Here is an 18,751-nt window from a genome sequence, read left to right on the forward strand (position 1 = left end):
AAAGTAACACAAGTATCTACGTATATTTTATGCAGTTATGGCATACCAAACTTTTTCTTAATGTTTTTCATTATTTCTAGAGTGTGTGATTCATCTCTGAGTTTTTGCAAATTGTTGCAAATCTCTAAAAATTTTCCAATATATTTCTTGGAAAAAAATCCGCCATGTAAGTGGACCCATGCTGTACAAACCTGTGTTGTTCGAGGGTCAACTGTTAATAATCCATTGCACAAATGGGCAAGGTGACCCACACCAGTCTGGTTCTACTAACCAGAACTTACTTTTCAATTGAGAAAACGACTGTTTAGTAAAGTATAAACCTGGTTGTATAACGGAAATATCGGGGAGTGGAAAGACTGTATCAAATCCTTCAAGACTTACTTAAAAATGAAAAGGAATATTCTTAGCCCTTCTAAACTTTCTAACAAAAATAAATAAGCAAACAAACAAAGAAACGGGGGGGGGGGGGGAGGGGAGATGAGAAAAAAATGTTCAACCAGAATAGGAGAACCAAAATTTAGAGCTGGTTTTCTGAATCAATAGGAAAGCTATCCACTTAGCCAAACAAGCAGAGAAGGCAGACTGTGGCTAAGTAGGATCAGCTCCATTTGGCTGATCAGAAGAGCCATTTGGCAGAAGGGACGTTCTGCGAGAGCAATGGCACGTCAATGAGGTCGGCTTTAGCTGGTTCCTCTTCGATCCTAGTGCCCGACATGCCGGGGCAGGCGGGCACCGGGGCAGGCGGGCACCAGGGCAGCGCGGCCAGCACGGGCAGGCGGGCACCAGGGCAGCGCGGCCAGCACGGGCACCGGGGCAGGCGGCCAGCACGGGCAGCTGGCGCTCTCTGATGACCTCACGTTTCAGATTCCTCATCTCCACCCGCCCCTTCCGCCATTTCTGGCGGGAAACCCAGATCCCGCTAACACAGAAGGTCAGTGTGGGTCTGCGGAGAAAGGAAGGCAGCAGGGCCAGTGTGGACTGCTGGCCCGGACCACATCCTGCTCCCCCTTTCTCTCTGCCTGCATTGTTCACCTCTCCCCACGCAGCCTCGCTCACCTTTCTAGCTCAGTGCACCACAAAACATCTTCTTTGCCATTCATGACAACAGGGAAAAGTTGGTTTTTCCCCTGTCTGATCGAGTTCGACTTGGTGGTTATTGTCTGTACTTTCTTTAACTGGAGAACAAAATGACAGCATGGAGTGAGCACGGAGGGAAGAGTTCGGGTCGAGTCAAGGCTCAGAAGGCCCTAGGTAGGGAAGCGGGAGGGGGTGAGGCGGGGCGGGAGGGAAGGTCCAGGTCTGGGCTCGCAGAGGGAAACAAGAAAAGGGGAGTTGGAAGGAGAAGAACACTTTGTGCTTTCCACAAACGCCAAGGAGTTAATGTACCAGAAGGACCAGCCTCAGAGAGGACAAGAGATAAAAGACATGACCATGAATAAGATCAGACGGGTGCCCGGAGAACACCGGAGCTACTGATCGAGCAAGAGGAAGCAAACTACTAAAAAAATCCACCCAAGATTATAAAAAATGGTCAACTAAACCAAGGTTTTGTTTTGTTTTGTTTTGTTTTTTGGGTTTGTTTTTTTTTTCTGTATTTTTTCTGAATCTGGAAACGGGGAGAGACAGTCAGACAGACTCCCGCATGCGCCCGACCGGGATCCACCCAGCATGCCCACCAGGGGCAACGGTCTGCCCCTGGGGGGGGGGGGTCGCTCTGTTGCAACCAGAGCCACTCTAGCACCTGGGGTAGAGGCCAAGGAGCCATCCCCAGCGCCCGGGCCATCTTTGCTCCAATGGAGCCTTGGCTGCGGGAGGGGAAGAGAGACAGAGAGGAAGGAGGGGGGGGGGTGGAGAAGCAGATAGGCGCTTCTCCTGTGTACCCTCGCCAGGAATCGAACCTGGGACTTCTGCACGCCAGGCCGACACTCTACCACTGAGCCAACCGGCCAGGGCTATAAACCAGGGTTTTGATGGAGCTGTGCTTGATACAAATATTAAGAATTAAATTTACACACGTCTGTCTTTATACAATTATCTATGACTTGTCGGCAGATAATTTTTTTCTTTTGGCAAAAGGATGAATTACTTATTTCTTGGGAGCATCAGCTGAAATCATCTGTGTCTCTATGGCATGTGTATTCACAACTGGAAAGTCTAGTTGCCTTTTCTCACATAGTGATTATTGGGTTATATAGTGACTATTTGGTTATTTCAAGAACCTCTCCTACCCTATACTTGACAGACAGGACAGAACGACTGTGGAGGGAAAGAGGCCCAGCACCAGCAAGTCACACGGGGGTTGGAACAGGAAACAAACCGGACGCCAAGGTCAAGTCGTCGCTTGGAGGTCACCGACTGTTTCCCACAGACTGTTTGTGAGGACATCTTACCTTTGCTGTCCTATTGAACTCCAAGCAGTCCTGCAGCTCGAGTTTATCATTCTTTGATGCTATCACGGGCCTGGGAACAGCCAAAACCCATTACTTTCTACCATCTGTCAATGGGCCTCGGCTAGGCACCTCTCAAGAGGCTGAGAGTGAGGGCCTAAGGCCGCAAAATGTGTTCTGGCAATGGACTTACTTGCTAAAATACATGATGAAAATGATCCTGTGTGCTTAAGGCAGGCAGGGACAGACTGGCCCTTTGAGAGGGCTAGCCCAATGTCTAGGCAAGAATGCTTCCCCGTCCCAAAATATTGATCCAAGCCCGGTTCCACTGAGTAGAGCAGGATGGGGGAAGCACACGAGAAGAGCCAGGAAACCCCCCTCCAATCCCAGCCCCTCTGCTGTGTGATGACCTAGACCAAGTTCCACACAACTCGGCGCTCGGGAGCTCGGATTAGACCTGCGTGGGTCTACCTGCCACAACAAGCGTGTCAAAGCCGTGACCTGGTGGCTTACTGCTGGGCATGCACCCACAGGAGGCTGTAAGGACTAAAAGTGGGTGCAAGTAGGAAGAACAGGGGTGGTTCACCAAACACTGATTACTCTCATCCCTTCCACAGCAAGCTGCAAATGCAGATGAGAGGCAAACAGGTGCCCAGAAGGGGGACAGGACTTTGGAAGCAAAGCAGTCGCACAGTTCCAGAGCAGAAGCCAGCAAGAGCTCTGCGTCTGCAGTTGGTGGAGCGTCACCTTGGCAGCTCCCGTTAAGGACCTTCAAGGTCAACAACGAGATGTTCAGAAGGGAACCGCTGTCCACAAGAGGGGCTATTGAATGACACAACCCACTGACCTAGCTCCATCGTCTTCCTTGACCTCACACCTCCCACATTTGGAGGGCCACTCCATCCCCATTTCCCAGCTCTTCCTGTGAACCCAGGGAAGCTGGGGGACCCTGCAAAAGGACACAGCACAGCCAGCCCTGCCAACGCAGATTCTAGGAGTTAAGACCCAAACAAACGACACCAACAGGCTGGATGTGGGTTGGTGACCCCCGGTTTGTGATGACTCATCATTCTTAGAACCCTGCAGGGTCGGCTACCCGGCTGGCTGTAGCTTGATTCTTGTCACCATTCAGGCAGCAAAGTTGGTGTCACCTTTGCTGACTCTTCCTTTCACCTTATACGGCAGTGCACCCAATGCATCAGCAAGTCCTCCTAAGTCCAACACTCACACTATCTAGAATCTGATCCCTCCTGCTAAGCTTCACAGAACCCCGGGAGTCACAGACCCCCAGGGACGCATTTGGTGTGTGAATGGGGCACTTCCTGGGCACCACGCAACATCAGTGAGCCCTCCTCCAGGGAACAACCACCATTGCTTGTTTCTCTCCCAACTGCCCTCAGCCCACTGTCATCTATTCTACCAGGAACTACCATGCATCTAGGACACCACTCATCAGTGGAAGACTTCCTTGAGACCTGGCCAGGTAGCTTAGTGGGTTCAGTGTCATCCAAAGACACCAAGGTTCGACCCCCGGTAAGGGCGCATACAAGAAATCAACTAACGAATGAATAAATAAAGTGGAACATGTTGATTTCTCTCCCTCCCCCGCTCCCCAAAATAAATAAATTTTTAGAATCCTTCCGTGAATTCCCAAAGTAAATATAAGTGGTAACGGGACCTACTATTGGCCCCACATAATTTGGTCCCAATTTCTGAGTTCCCACTGCCTCTCCCCAAATAAGGAGCGCTATTCTCCGTACTGGTCTGTGAATGCCCAGCCACCCCATCCCTTACCTTCCTTTTGCCCAGAATGTTCTCTCAAATAACTATGCCTCCATTCCTCCATTCAAGTCCTCACTGGGATGAGAAGCCTCCTCTTTAACTTTCAATGCATCACCCCCTGCCCCGCCTCTAGTCATCAGCCTGAAATCATTTAATGACATTAGTCATCTCCACCCATCCCCCATTAGCATGTCAACTCCATGAGACAAGATGTGCATCTGATGCAAGACAACAGCGCGGGCCACAGAACGAGAGCTCAAATGTTGAGCGAATGGGCCCATCTCACTCCAAACTCGGCACTGCGCCATTCGACAGGGTGATTGATGAGACAAACACAAGTGCGACAGACCCAAAAAGAAACCCCGCAAGCTCTTCAGTGCCTTCTCGCCTCTGTCCACATTTTGCTAAATGCCAGTTAATGCTTCCAACACTTCCTTCTAAAGGAGACTATTTTTAAAGCTGAACTCATTTCCAAGTCTGGGGGATGTCACGTTATCAACACATTTTTTATCTTAATTAGCACAATAGGCAGCCTCGAGACCACATATAGGAAGTAATTAATATATCTTTAGTAACTGGCTTTGGGCCTTCTAACAGGAAAGGACGGATGACAAGAAAGCTCTGGCTTAGTAAGAAAACCCAAGGGAGACAGGATTGGGGGGCTCCTAAGTGTCATCTCAGCTCTGACACCTGCTTGGTCACCACAGGCCTGGGTCCAGGGGTCACTTCATCGCAGGGAGAAAGGCATGTCTAACACTCTCCTTCCATTTCCCAATGAGACAAGACAGCCGGGAGAAGAGGCGGGGACAGAGCGTCAGCGCCGCTGATGGGAATGACGCCCGCCCGCCCGCCCAGGTACCCGGAACCCGGCACTCTCATCACCAGGCCCCTGGGCATGGCGGGAAACAAGTTGAAGCAAACTCTGGAATCTTGGCTTAAGTGAGACTCCCAGGTATTGACGGTTCATCTTAACAGATGTAACCCACAACACCCAGGGTTGGTTTGAAGCCCTGGGTGGGGCCATTTCTTAGCGGAGCCAACCCCTTCTAGAAGAGTGGAGCAGGGCTCTGCCTGCCCGGTCAGAGCTCACACATTAGGTGCCGTTCCCTCGGGGGCTCCCTGTCCAGTCCTGGCCCCTCGTTACCTGTTCATCCCGGGCAGGTTGCCCCAGAAGTACCGGGCCCTGTGAGCAGCAGACACTTTGATGGCATCGATCATCACGGGGTTACACTGTGGGGAGAGAACAGCCAGCTCCCTTAGAGCCCACATCAGAATCCAGTTGGGGCGGCAGCCAGCATGGGGGACTTGAACAGGCAGGTGACAGGACTGTTACCAGCCTAAAAGGACACCTGACCCCCGTAAGCCAAGGAACAGACCACGTTGCCACAAGAACCGAGCTGGAGAACACATAGCCAGTGCCCCCATATCCATGGTGGGGAGAAAGATCAGACCAGGCCTACAGGTTCCGAGAAGAAACACCCTGGGGCCCGTCAGGTTATTATGGAATGTACAGGTGGCAAAAATAGCTCAAAACCAAACTCTGGCAAGTCCAGCTCCAGGTTGTGGGAATTCAGTGTTGACAACATATGCCCTGTGCCACCGTCTGCCAGGCTCACATGCCGTGAGAGAACTAGGCGGCTCTTTAACTTCTTTAGTGAAACGGAAGGTATAAAGCTTTGGGAAAGTTAAATGAGGTCAGTGTACAGAAAGTACATACTGCAATGCTTGATGCATACAACCAGTGGACAATGAACTTGCTTGTGGACCCTCCAGAAGCAGTTCTTAGAACGAGGGTGATAAAATACTCTCCAGAGGAAAAGCTTAGCTAACCACATGAGGACTCTAAAAGTAAGTAACAATTTCATCACCTCTTACTTCAGTGGGTTCTGGATGAACTTAGATATCAAATCTTTTTTTAAAATATTTGAACCTCCGTGGCCAGATGGCTTGATTGCTTATTAGAGCATCTCTCGGAAACACAAGGGTTGCTAGTTCAATCCCCACCAGAGCACGTACAGGAATAGATTGATGTCCTGTCTCTCTCCCTTCCTCCCTCTCTAAAATCAATAAAAATTAAAAAAAATTTTTTTGGACCCAAGCCATGGCCCAGTAGCTCAGCTGGTTGAAGCAATATCCCAATGTCACGGTTGGGGGTTAGATTTCTGGTCAGGACAGAAACGGCACACAGGGGACAACCCATGAGTGTACAACTGGGTGGAGCAATGGGTTGATGTTCTTCCTCTCTCTAAAATCAATAAAGCAAATTAAAATTATTTCTGGCCTGACCAGGAGGTGGCAAACAGTGGATAGAACGTCAGCCTGGTCTGTTAAGGACCCAGGGTCAAAACCCCAAGGTCGCCAGTCAGCTTGAACATGGGATCGTAAACATGACCCAACGGTCACTGGCTTGAACCCAAAGGTCACTTGGATTGGCTGTAGCCCCCCAGTCAAGGCACACATGAGAAAGCAATCAATGAACAACTAAGGTGCTGCCACTATGAGTTGATGCATCTCATCTCTCTTCCTGTCTGTGTCTGTCAGTCCTTGTGAAAAACAACCCTTGTGTTTTTCTCTCTCTCTTTCAATAAAAATAAAATCTTTTTTTTTTGAACTAAAAGAGACTGAACAAAAAAAGACAATTAACCCACTGTCTCTCTTACTCTTAGATCTAGCCAGGTCTTATCAGAACCCAGAATCGTTGTCAACATGGAAACATCATCCCCCAACCCTTCTCCACCCACGTAGTCTTGACGATAAGGACACTAGGACCCTAGGTACCCTCACCTCCAGAAACCGAGAGATGTCCCTCTTGTCTCCGACCTTCATGGCTACCACATTCTCAAACATCCAGAAGAAGGGCCGGTCGTCGCCTTCCTTGGGGCGTGAGTAATTCAGCAGGTGGTAGAACTCGAAGAACAGTCTTCCTGTGCCCTCTGTGCCCCCAAAAGAAGACGGACGGCTGGGGTCAGACAGACAGCCCAGCCTCCATGTGGAGACCCACGGCGTCCCGATGATCCCCTGCCTGAGGCACTCCCTCCTCCTCTGCCTTCAGCCCCGCGGACCAGGACAGAGGGACCAGGACAGAGGCACGGAGCACTGCGATGTTTTCAACTATCTCTGGGGACTGAGGGTTCACAATGGGGCAGGGACAAAGCCAACAGGTAAGGCTCCTTCCCAGGCCACTCCTGGGCCAGCGCTCAGGTGACACAGGGCCTCTTGGGGCCACCAAAATGAAGGGACGCTCACCGTACAGGCCCTTCCTGGCGGGGTTCACATTTGAGAGATCATTGCATGGGCTTCCACCAATTACCAAGTCAAAGGGGCCCCATTCTTCAATCTGTGAGAGAAAAACAGTCTCAGGAGAGGGACAGAAGTGAGGATGGAGGGACTGACAGCCTGGGTTTCCAGGTAACCTGTCAAGAAAGTTAACCTGATGAGCCTGGCCTGTGGTGGCGCAGTGGATAGAGCATTGACCTGGGCTGCTGAGGTCACTGGTTCCAAACCCTGGGCTTGCCGGTCAAGGCACAAACGACAAACAAGCAATGAACAACGAAAGTGGAACAACTATGAGTTGGAACTTCTTTCTCCCCCCCCTCTGCAAAAATCAATAAATAAGATCTTAAAAAAAAAAAAAAAAAAAGGTAACCTGATGTGACCACAGGTTCTATCACCCACAACCCTGGGGATGGGGAAGGGGACGGCATGGCGCCCAGGGCCTGGAGGAGGACAGGGGTGTCAGAGACCCAGGGGTGAAGGCTGCCCTCACGTTTTTCTTGGTGATGTTCCTGACATCGTTCACATATTTGATATTGCCTTCATGCTTAACAGTTCCCACGGCAATGGACTCTTCACATACTTCAGAGGCAACGTACTTCTCTACTTTGATGCCCAGTTCTTTGAGGACCAAGTACCCTATGTGGGAGACAGAAAATACACTCAGGTTCATCCTGCCTCCAGTGATTCTAAGCCACTCCCAGAACTCAGACCAGACCCAACAAGGGCATCGGAGCCTTCAAGGGAACCCCTGCAGATGACAGAGAAACAGCATAGCGTTAACACCAGGCCCTTCAGCGTGTGGAGTTTCAGAAGAAAACACATACGTATGAACTGGGACAGCCCACTAGTAAGACCAACGAACACTGACTGCCAGGTCTACAGCCAATGCCGCGGCACCTACCAACCCAGCATCCTCACACACAGACACAAAGACAGGGATCTTCACCAAAAACATGTTTCAAAAACAATGTCCAAGTCTGGGGGCAATGGCCAGGCTGCATTTCCTGCTGGGGGTGACCTCTGGGAGCATACACAGGTCTTTGGGACCCAAAAGGGTGGGAACACAAACAGTTGGCCATGACCCGAGGGTCACTAAAAGCTGTCCGGTACTCGGGCAGGTGGACAGCAGTAGACACACACAAGTACAAAGGGTGCAAAGTACACAGCAGCTCGTCCCCACTGCTTCCTGCTCCGGGGACAGGGAGAGATCGGGCAAAGGTCCCGAGGCTGCCACGCATGCTGCTTACGCTTACTGTGCACATGCGGAAACCAGGAGAATGGGAGGGGAAGCGGACGTGTTAGTAGGAACTCTCTATTAATCTCAATATATCCATGCTTATAAAATAGAAAATAACCCTCCAAGGTATCTGCACATAACAAAAAATAAAATACAACAGCTGAAATGTGTGTATATGAGTTTAAAAAAAATACCAAGAGCCTGACCAGGTGGTGGCGCAGTGGACAGAGCATTGGACTGGGATGCGGAAGACCCAGGTTCGAGACCCTGAGGTTGCCAGCTTAAGCGCAGGCTCATCTGGTTTGAGCAAAAGCTCACCAGATTGAGCCCAAGGTCGCTGGCTTGAGCAAGGGGTTACTCGGTCTGCTGAAGGCCCACAGTCAAGGCACATATGAGAAAGCAATCAATGAACAATTAAGTTGTTGCAACGTGCAACGAAAAACTAATGATTGATGCTTCTCATCTCTCCATTCCTATCTCTCTAGCCCTCTCTCTGACTCTCTCTCTCTGTCTGACTCTCTCTGTCTCTGTAAAGAAAAAAAAAAACAAAAACCAAGAGGTTCGGGTGGGCGAGATAAATGGTGGTGAGGTTTGAGGAGAGAAACAAGCCACCAGTTTCCTCACAATAGGTGATGGACATCATCCCAGGGGTCTGGCTTTAGCATTGAGGACAAACACCTGGCCCAGGTGAGCATCCCACAGTGAACTCCAAACTCACCTGTGGCAATTCCATCAAACAGGGACAAGACTCGAATGGGCCGCCTTCGGGCTGCAGGAATCGCAGGGTATAACTTGGGGGCTTCCTGCCAGGTTAAAGAAGGTCATGGAGGTCAAAGTGCAGGGGGAAGGCTCACCCCCTGGGAGAGGCCAGCTGACCTTCCTCTGAGGGACCCAAACCCTGTGTGCTGGTGTTTCTCTGCTGGGATCCCCTCAGGAACTTTGGCACAGAGTGGCCATTCTACCATTAAGACATGGAACACAGAGACTCTGGGACAAACATATACACACACACAAAAGGACAGGTGGCCCTACACAAAAATGACCCAAGGCCTGCCTCACAGGTCTGTAGAATGGAGTCCAGGAAAATCCAGTGAGGCTACAACTAAAGGGTACATATACATCGGTCTTCTCCCCTCTCTTCTTCCTTTCTAAGCCGGGAGGTGTGGTTAGAGCTGTAACCATTTCTCCAGGAGGCCCTGGGAAGTCCAGGAGAGGCCACCGCGAGGAGGGGAGGCAGGACCACGGGAGCACCCCGAGATCTACACACAGCCCGGGTCTATCGGCCAGGCCTATGGATAATAGACCCTTTCATGAGCTCTTGCCCACAGCCTTCCAGAGCGTTCCGGAAGCCTGACCCTGGGGCTGGGGGACACGGGGCACAGCAGCCTGTGCTTACGTATTCGAGGCCCACGTCGCTGGTGAAGAAGGCCTGCAGGCGCACGTTCCAGTCCTTGCGGCGCTGCAGGACGCCGTGGCAGCGCTGCGGGAGGCACATGTAGCAGCTCCAGGGCTCCTGCAGCTTGGCATCGGCCGCCGTGCCCGTGCCCACCAGCACCTCCAGGCACTCCACACAGAAGCACCTGCGCCAGGGGACAGACGGGGGGGGCCTTCATCAGCGGTCCCTTCTCCTGCTGACCCCTGTTCCCGCACTGCCTGAAACCTCCTTGGGGCCCCAGCTGCACCCCGAGGGCTGGAAGGCCCTGCGATGTGCTGAGGGCTACACTAACACCATCCGTGGCGGCCTGTGCACCCTCAGTCCACAGGCTCTGCACAGAAAAGACCTCCGCCCCAGATGTGGCCGACCCCCAGGGAGCCTTCCACTTCCTCAAACATTCCTGTTCCTTTTTTTTTATTGAGAAGTGGGATGGCAGAGACAGACTCCCTCCCAAGTGCACCCTGAGCAGGATGCACATGGCAAGCCCCTACAGGGTGATGCTCTGCCCATCTGGAGCTGCTGCTCTATTACTTAGCAACCAAACTATATATTTCAGCACCTGAGGTGAGGCTATGGAGCCATCCTCAGCGCCCAGGGCCAACTTGCTCAAGCCAATTGAGCCATGGTTGTAGGAAGGAAAGGGAGAGAGGGAGAGAGAGAGAGAGAGAGAGAGAGAGAGAGAGAGAAGGGGGAATAGAGGGGTGGAGAAGCAGATGGTTGCTTCTCCCATGTGCCCTTACTAAGAATTGAACCCAGGACTTCCATACTCTGGGCTGATGCTCTTCTGCTGAGCCAACCAGCCAGGGCCAGACATTTCTGTCTTAAACAGATGAAAATAACTATAAGCCCTGCAGAATAAGAATAGTGACTCTGGGCCCAATCCCTGCGCCCGAGGTCCGGGGTCGGGGGGAATGCAGGATCACAGGTCCCTGGGCGCTGGGACACGGCGGGCTCCCCGTGGGCCCCACCACAGTCCCTCCGCAGGACGGAGCTCACCGGCAGCAGCTCGAGTTGCTGCAGAGGAGCAGCTCGCGGCCCTCGCAGCACACGGTGCAGTAGGACTGATAGCCGTCGTCGTCGTACATGTAGAACAGCTCGAGGAACCGGTCCTGGCGGCCAGAGAGAAACACTTGTGAGATCAGAGACAAGGGGGACCCTCAGGACACAGCCCCAGGACAAGTCACTGGTGACATGGTGTCCTTTACAGGCACAACTGGCCGGGCTGTGTGTGACACGGAAGACGGCCTCTCCATTGTGGCAGCACCTGCTGTCAGAGCGGGGCTGGGGCAGGTGATGGGCACCACGGAGGGCCTCACCAGGACCTTCCCTAAAGGCTGCGAGCAGCTGCTTCTCTCCGGGAAGTCCAGGGAGGCTGGGTAGGGGGAGGGGGAGGAGGAGCGGGAGGGGGAGGGGGGAGGGGGAGGGGAGGGGAAGGGGCAGGGAAGCCCAAGGCTGGGGGAGGGGGAGGGGGAAGGGGGAGGGGAGGGGAAGGGGCAGGGAAGCCCAGGGCTGGGGGAGGGGGAGGGGGGAGGGGGAGGGGAGGGGGCAGGGAAGCCCAGGGCTGGGGGAGGGGGAGGGGGGAGGGGGAGGGGAGGGGAAGGGGCAGGGAAGCCCAAGGCTGGGGGAGGGGGAGGGGGGAGGGGGAGGGGAGGGGAGGGGGCAGGGAAGCCCAGGGCTGGGGGAGGGGGAGGGGGGAGGGGGAGGGGAGGGGAAGGGGCAGGGAAGCCCAAGGCTGGGGGAGGGGGAGGGGGGAGGGGGAGGGGAGGGGAAGGGGCAGGGAAGCCCAGGGCTGGGGGAGGGGGAGGGGGAGGGGGAGGGGAGGGGAAGGGGCAGGGAAGCCCAGGGCTGGGGGGAGGGGAAGGGGCAGGGACACCCAGGGCTGGGGGAGGGGAAGGGGCAGGGAAGCCCAGGGCTGGGGGAGGGGGGAGGGGGGAGGGGGAGGGGAGGGGAAGGGGCAGGGACGCCCAGGGGTGGGGGGAGGGGGAGGGGCAGGCGGGGAGAGAACTTACCCGGCATGTCTGGCACAACCCCCCCTCAAAGAGAGGGTGGAAGGACACGGGGTTTTTCCTACCACAAGACAAACAGTTGTCTGTAAGGAAGAATGCACAGAGTGTGTGTCAGTTCGGAACCCAGTGCCCGTCGAGCAGGCCTGGGTCAAAGGTCCGTGAACATTGACTCCGAGCTCGCAGTACATCCAGGACTCTCCAGGTCGTGTCCCTCTGACAGTGCTTCCCACCCGCCAGCCCCACTCCGGCCAGCCCCACTCAGGACACGGGGCACGCTGCTGAGAAGGGCCCCTCCAGCACGGGGACAGAAACGTCCTGAGGCTCTTTAAAGACTGGCACTTTTGGGCAATTCCTGGTGATGCCGCCTTGCCCACTGGTCACATCGTGAAAGGGCATCTCCACAACCTCACTCGACACGCAGCCACAGCTGCAGTTTCGGAGCCTGGCCCTTGAACCACTAGACTACCCTGACTTTCCTACCTATGGGCAGATCAGGATGGATGCACATCACTGCCCAGGTGGACAGGACCCTTAACAACGCGGAGACCGAGCATCCCTAGCTAGGACGCAGAGAGGGGTGGGCAGGAGTCCTGGGGGATGGGAAGCTTAAAGGTCAAGGTTCCCAGGACTGTCCGGGGCTGCTCCACACCCAAGTCAGGAGCTGGGATGCTTCCCTCCCCTTTACAGAGTAACAACCCAGTAAGTATCTGCTGTCTGAAGGACACTTGGTGGAGGAAGCGAAGGACAGCCCATCCTTCCTCACCCACTCCCAATCCCACTGGACAGCATTCTGAGCAGAACTTTGACCCCAGTGGCCATTCCCAGCCGGGCCAAGGGGTCACCGTCAGCATAAGAGAGTGACAGCAACAACATGGGTGAGCCTCTCACCACAAACTTGGTTCAGCCGTTTGGAAGGGCTCCCGGTGCCATAGATCACGGTTTCAGGGTTGGGGTTCTCCCGGCCACTCTGCTTCCACCCAACCCCTCCAACTCACATTAGGGGCAGAATCCGTCTCAGTAAAAAATAAATAAGTCAGGGCTGACTAGGCAGTAGCACAGTGGATAGAGCGTTGGACTGGGATGCAGAGGACCCAGGTTCGAAACCCCCAGGTCGCCAGCTTGAGTGTGAGATCATAGACATGACCCTCCATAGTCGCTGGCTTGAGCAAGGGCTCACTCACTTTGCTGGAGACCCCCCCCCAGTCAAGGGACATATAAGAAAGCAATCGATGAACAACTAAGTAGCCACAACGAAGAATTGATGCTCCTCATTTCTCTCCCTTCCTGTCTGTCCTTGTCTATCTCTGTCACAAAAAATAAATAAAGGCCTGACCTGTGGTGGCGCAGTGGATAAAGCGTCGACCTGGAATGCTGAGGTCGCCGGTTTGAAACCCTGGGCTTGCCTGGTCAAGGCACATATGGGAGTTGATGCTTCCAGCTCCTCCCCCCCTTCTCTCTCTGTCTCTCTCCCTCTCTCTCTCTCTTCTCTCTCCCTCTCTCTCTCCTCTCTAAAAATAAATAAATAAATAAAAGAAAAATTTTAAAAAAAAATTAAATAAATAAATAAATAATCTGGCAACTCATTCTATAAAATGTAGTAATCGTGACGATGTCCACACCTGCCCCTGAGGGAAAGGTCACAGAGCTCAGGGGAAACCCTGGCAGGGGACACCAGCAGCAAAGGCCTGGATAGAGCCCCAGCCAGGCCAGAGACTGAGGGCCACAAGAGGGAGAGAGTATTACCTTCCAGGTTGCTCTTGTTGTTGGCGATGTCCAAAGCCATTTGCTCTATTGAGAAAAGAAGGCATGAGACGGGGTCAGGGAGCCTCTTACACCAGTGCAGCCGCACCCTGACCCTGAGCAGTTCTCAGGACCTGCCACCTCCTGGTGATGACAGGTGGTGTCATCCCTGTCGTCCCCCCCCAGCCTCCTCACTCCCCACCACTCACCTCGACTCTGGTCCTCCTCGCCCCGGTCTTTGCCGTTGTTATAGCAATTTGTCTTGAGGCGCTTGGGTGGGGGGCAGTAGTCACCGGAGGTGGCCGAGTCATCAGCTGTGCGTCTCCGAGTCTTGCTCTCTGTGAACGGGAAGGAGACGGCAGCCATGGCTGGTAGGAGCTGCAGAGGGCATGTGGACCCCAACAGGGGTCCACACCGGGTGTCACGCTGCCCTACCATGAGACGCAATTCAAAACTCCTCACAGATCTCACATGACATGTACAGGGTCTTTTTTTTTTTAAACAGGAACAGAGAGTCAGAGAAAGGGATAGATAGGGACAGACAGACAGGAACACAGAGAGATTTTCGTTGTGAGACCTTAGTTATTTGATTGCTTTCTCATATGTGCCTTGACCATGGGCCTTCAGCAGACCGAGTAATCCCTTGCTCAAGCCAGCGACCTTGGGTCCAAGCTGGTGAGCTTTGCTCAAACCAGATGAGTCCACACTCAAGCTGGCGACTTCGGGGTCTTGAAGCTGGGTCCTCCACATCCCAGTCCGATGCTCTATCCACTGCGCCACCGCCTGGTCAGGCTGTACAGGATCTTAACAGCTTTAGATGTTTGGACCCAGCACAAAGAACATTAGACAAAGGCAAGGGCACAGCCGAAACGCTAAAACCCAGTGGGGCCCATAGCGACAGGGGGCTACTGAGCATGTAAAAGGTGGCCTGGGTAACTGAGGAACTCCATTTCACATTTCATTTTAGCGGAAATATTCAAAGTGCCGATGGATCCAGTTAACTAGTTCATTTGGAACTGGATCAGGCAAAAACTTAGAACTTAAAACGTTTGTGGAACTATATGTAGATCAAGGATTTCTAATAAAAATATCACTTCCTCATTGAGTTGTAAAACATGTGATTTTGAAAACAGTACTAAAAGGAAATGTAAAATAATTTTTATGCTGACTGTTAGAAATGCTTACATGATAGAAATATTGGATTAAAAATCAAAGGCGTGATTAATCCTCATCGCACCTGCCGCCTCCTTACGCTCTTCACCGCGGCACATACTAGGGGCCCCTTAAAATTATCACACTACATGGCCCACTCTTTTACAGCTCCTCAAATTTGACTTCTGTGTTTAATCAATCTACACAGCGTCATCTCTAAAAGGGACATGGTTAAGTTGGGACTCTGCCCCTAGGAAAAGAAAATTACACAGCCACGAAGAATCAATCATTAGGACCCTTCAGTGACAGACGTGACACTGGAGAGAGCTTATCCGATCAACATGGAGGAAGGCAGGGAAAGCGGGAAACCCAGCGAGTGCACAGAGGAAGCTGGAAGGAGCACGTGCACACCCAACACGGTGAACCTGGCCGAGGGCGCGTGACGGGGGAGCGCGGAGGGGTGGGGGTGGGGGGGAGTCCAGGTGGAGACTTCCTTTCCAGTGACCACTGTGTGTGCAGAGGGACAGGAAGGAAAGGTGCAGAGGACCCGGTGCGCAGCGGGAAGACGGGAAGGGAATACCGTGTCTCCTGGATTCTAAGTTCCCTCTGCCTGTACGACGCACCTTCGACTTATTAACCACTTTTAATGAATGGGGAAGGGGGGTGGGGGGGGGGAGACAAAACAAAACAGAAAACATTATGTTAAAAAAAGGTACGAATGATAAGACAAATCCTGGATGTCCGGCATCCCGGATCTCTGGGAAGTAACAAGGTGAAACTACCCATTTTATAACGGAGGAAAGATGCTCCCAGTCACCCTTGTCAGGATAGGAAACGCCCCTCTCTGCGGGGAGGTGGCTTTATGGCTCTGGGTGTTTTTGTATTTGTGTTTGTTTTTGAAACGTTTGCCTCGTTTTCTTCGAAGGAGCAGAGCTTCATTATTTTTGTTTAGAAGAGTCAAGGCGCTAGTGAAAGGTTCCATCTTGATTCCTTCTTTACTCAAGTTTCTGGAACAGAAGCCACCTCAGACCAGGGGAGCCTGAAAAGGCTGGGCTCCTTTCCCATGGCCCTGGTGGTCCACAGGGTACAAGCAAGGGCAGGTCTCCCAGACTGACTGGTTGGGGGGGGGGGGGGGCGGGCGGCAGGGCTGACTGGCTCTCTCAAGGGTGGTCCCACCAGCAGTGGCGGGCACAGACTGCCACAGGGGCCCCCATTCCCACCTGGTTGCTTGTTGTTGGGTTTGAGGCCCTCGATCCCAGTGGGCTTAAAACCCCCGTGGGCCCACTCCAGCATGGGCTTCAGCTGGTCCTCCAACGAGTCCCCGGGGCTGCTGGGAAAGGTCTTGCCAGCCCGCACCCTGGCTTTCTGGCGAGATAAAGGCGAATCTGTGATTAATAGGAGGGGTGGGAGCTCACCAGGCCGCATTCCCCCCCTTCCCACTGGTCCCTTTCGGAGCCAGGCAGCTACCCTGAGCACAGTGTGTGACAGGGAGGAGGGGCCGAGCGGGGAGACGTGCAGGAGGCCACAGGGAAGACTGACGTCTGTCCACGCACGCACCCTACGTGACCTCTTCCCAGGAGGGAACGTGAGTGGCCAGCTCCCTCTCACAGGGCAGAGTATCCGAATTAGTGCTGCTACTTTTAGATATACAAGTACCATGGACTCTGAGAAAGCTCCAGATCTCGTCACTTCCCTAACTGAGATGGGGAGGTGTTCAATGCTAAGTTCTACTGCAGAAGCACCATGAAGAGTCCTAAGGAAGCACAGAGGCTGGCCCAGCCACTGCTGGAGGAAGGCGCTCATCTTTCCAGTGCCATGTCACGATAAAGAGGGATACACACGGAGCCTGACGGTCCCACAGAAGAGGGGAGAAGGCCATCCGCCTCAGCCACTGCCCAGCATTGGCCTTCAATGCCACTGAAAGCAAGGATTTTTGTTTGTTTGTTTGTTTTTTGTATTTTTCTTAAAGTTGGAAACAGGGAGGCAGTCAGACAGACTCCCGCATGCACCCGACGGGGATCCACCCGGCATGCCCACCAGGGGGCGATGCTCTGCCCATCTGGGGCGTCGCTCTGTTGCAACCAGAGCCATCCTCAGTGGCCGGGCTAACTTTGGTCCAATGGAGCCTTGGCTGTGGGGGTAAAAGAGAGAGATAGAGAGGACGGAGAGGGGGAGGGGTGGAGAAGCAGATGGGCGCTTTTCCTGTGTGCCCTGGCCAGGAATCAACCCGGGACTCCTGCACGCCAGGCCGACGCTCTACCACTGAGCCAACCAGCCAGGGCCTAAGAAGGTTTTTTTTGTTTTTTTTTGTTTGTTTTAAATTTTTTTTTATTATTCATTTTAGAGAGGAGAGGGAGAGACAGAGGGAGAGAGAGAGAGGAGAGACGGAGAGAGAGAGAGGAGAGACAGAGAGAGAGAAGGGGGGGAGGAGCTGGAAGCATCAACTCCCAGGCAAGCCCAGGGTTTCGAACCGGAGACCTCAGCATTTTCAGGTCGAAGCTTTATCCACTGTGCCACCACAGGTCAGGCCCCTAAGAAGGTTTTGATGGCTCTGAAAAAGCATATTCAGCCTGACCTGTGGTGGCACAGTGGATAAAGCGTCAACCTGGAAACGCTGAGGTTGCCAGTTCAAAAAACCCTGGGCTTGCCTGGTCACGGCACATATGGGAGTTGATGCTTCCAGCTCCTCCCCCCCTTCTCTCTCTCTCTGTCTCTCCTCTCTTTTCCCTCTCTATAATGAATAAATATTTAAAAAAAAAAAAAAAAAAGCATATTCACTACTGTCAACATTGTCCCCACTCCCAGGTGGTCTTCCTCCTTCTCTTAGTCGGCAATACTGAGAGTCACCAGGGAGACGCTGAAGTGCCCAAGATCATGAGAAAGTCTCAAGTCCATTCCTGCCCCTCCCGGCAGGGCACATGTAGGCCAGTCTGTTGGGCATTCACCTCCTGCCTGCTGATCCTGTCCCTTCCCTGCCATCCTTGGTCATACTGCAGCCTAAACTGGCTTTCTCTGTATAGATCTATTGCCTTGACCCTGCTCTTGGGGCCAGCTCCTCACCACCCACCACTGTGTTACCTCCAGAGCGTGGTACATAGCCTTCCTGTAAGAGACCAGCTTATTGAAGGTCGGCAGATTAAAGTGCTGGCTGAATAGGCCCAAGGCCACCAACTTATCTGCAGAGACCTAGAAGAGAAAGAACATCGTTGACGTCACCTGCAGCCCGCCTCGGTGGTGCCCGGTCCATCACAGGGTTATTCCAGGGGAGCAAGCTCAGATTCAAAAAAGAAAAAGGAAAAGAAAAGCAGAGGAATAGAAATGGTACCTAGAACTCCCGATGCACCCTACAACCAGAAGCTGGTGGGTGCAGAGGGGCACCCTGCCTGGATACAATTAGATGCACCCTACAACCAGAAGCTGGAGGGTGACACCCAGCAGAGAGAGCAGCACTCTGCCTGGATACAATTAGATGCACCCTACAACCAGAAGCTGGTGGGTGACACCCAGCAGAGAGAGCGGCACCCTGCCTGGATACAATTAGATACACCCTACAACCAGAAGCTGGTGGGTGACACCCAGCAGAGAGAGCGGCACTCTGCCTGGATACAATTAGATGTACCCTACAACCAGAAGCTGGTGGGTGACACCCAGCAGAGAGAGCGGCACACTGCCTGGATACAATTAGATATACCCTACAACCAGAAGCTGGTGAGTGACACCCAGCAGAGAGAGCAGC

General features: G+C 53.2%; 1 protein-coding gene across 1 annotated transcript in view; it reads right to left on the reverse strand.

Moving 5' to 3' along the window:
* Positions 1–18,751, reverse strand: part of DNMT3B (DNA methyltransferase 3 beta) — a 52,755-nt gene that overhangs the window by 2,496 nt on the left and 31,508 nt on the right. Inside the window, exons 8-21 of the mRNA XM_066384069.1 lie at positions 18,094–18,201; positions 16,236–16,380; positions 14,073–14,201; positions 13,867–13,911; positions 12,127–12,206; positions 11,114–11,226; positions 10,079–10,262; positions 9,401–9,485; positions 7,936–8,081; positions 7,416–7,506; positions 6,954–7,102; positions 5,314–5,399; positions 2,391–2,460; positions 1,057–1,175 (exon numbers count right to left, since the gene is read on the reverse strand). Of these exons, the coding sequence (XP_066240166.1) occupies positions 1,057–1,175; positions 2,391–2,460; positions 5,314–5,399; positions 6,954–7,102; positions 7,416–7,506; positions 7,936–8,081; positions 9,401–9,485; positions 10,079–10,262; positions 11,114–11,226; positions 12,127–12,206; positions 13,867–13,911; positions 14,073–14,201; positions 16,236–16,380; positions 18,094–18,201 (1,550 nt within the window). The remainder of the gene's footprint in view (positions 1–1,056; positions 1,176–2,390; positions 2,461–5,313; positions 5,400–6,953; positions 7,103–7,415; positions 7,507–7,935; positions 8,082–9,400; positions 9,486–10,078; positions 10,263–11,113; positions 11,227–12,126; positions 12,207–13,866; positions 13,912–14,072; positions 14,202–16,235; positions 16,381–18,093; positions 18,202–18,751) is intronic.

This window comes from Saccopteryx leptura, chromosome 5 (assembly GCF_036850995.1).
Source record: "Saccopteryx leptura isolate mSacLep1 chromosome 5, mSacLep1_pri_phased_curated, whole genome shotgun sequence".
Classification (NCBI taxonomy): Eukaryota; Metazoa; Chordata; class Mammalia; order Chiroptera; family Emballonuridae; genus Saccopteryx; species Saccopteryx leptura.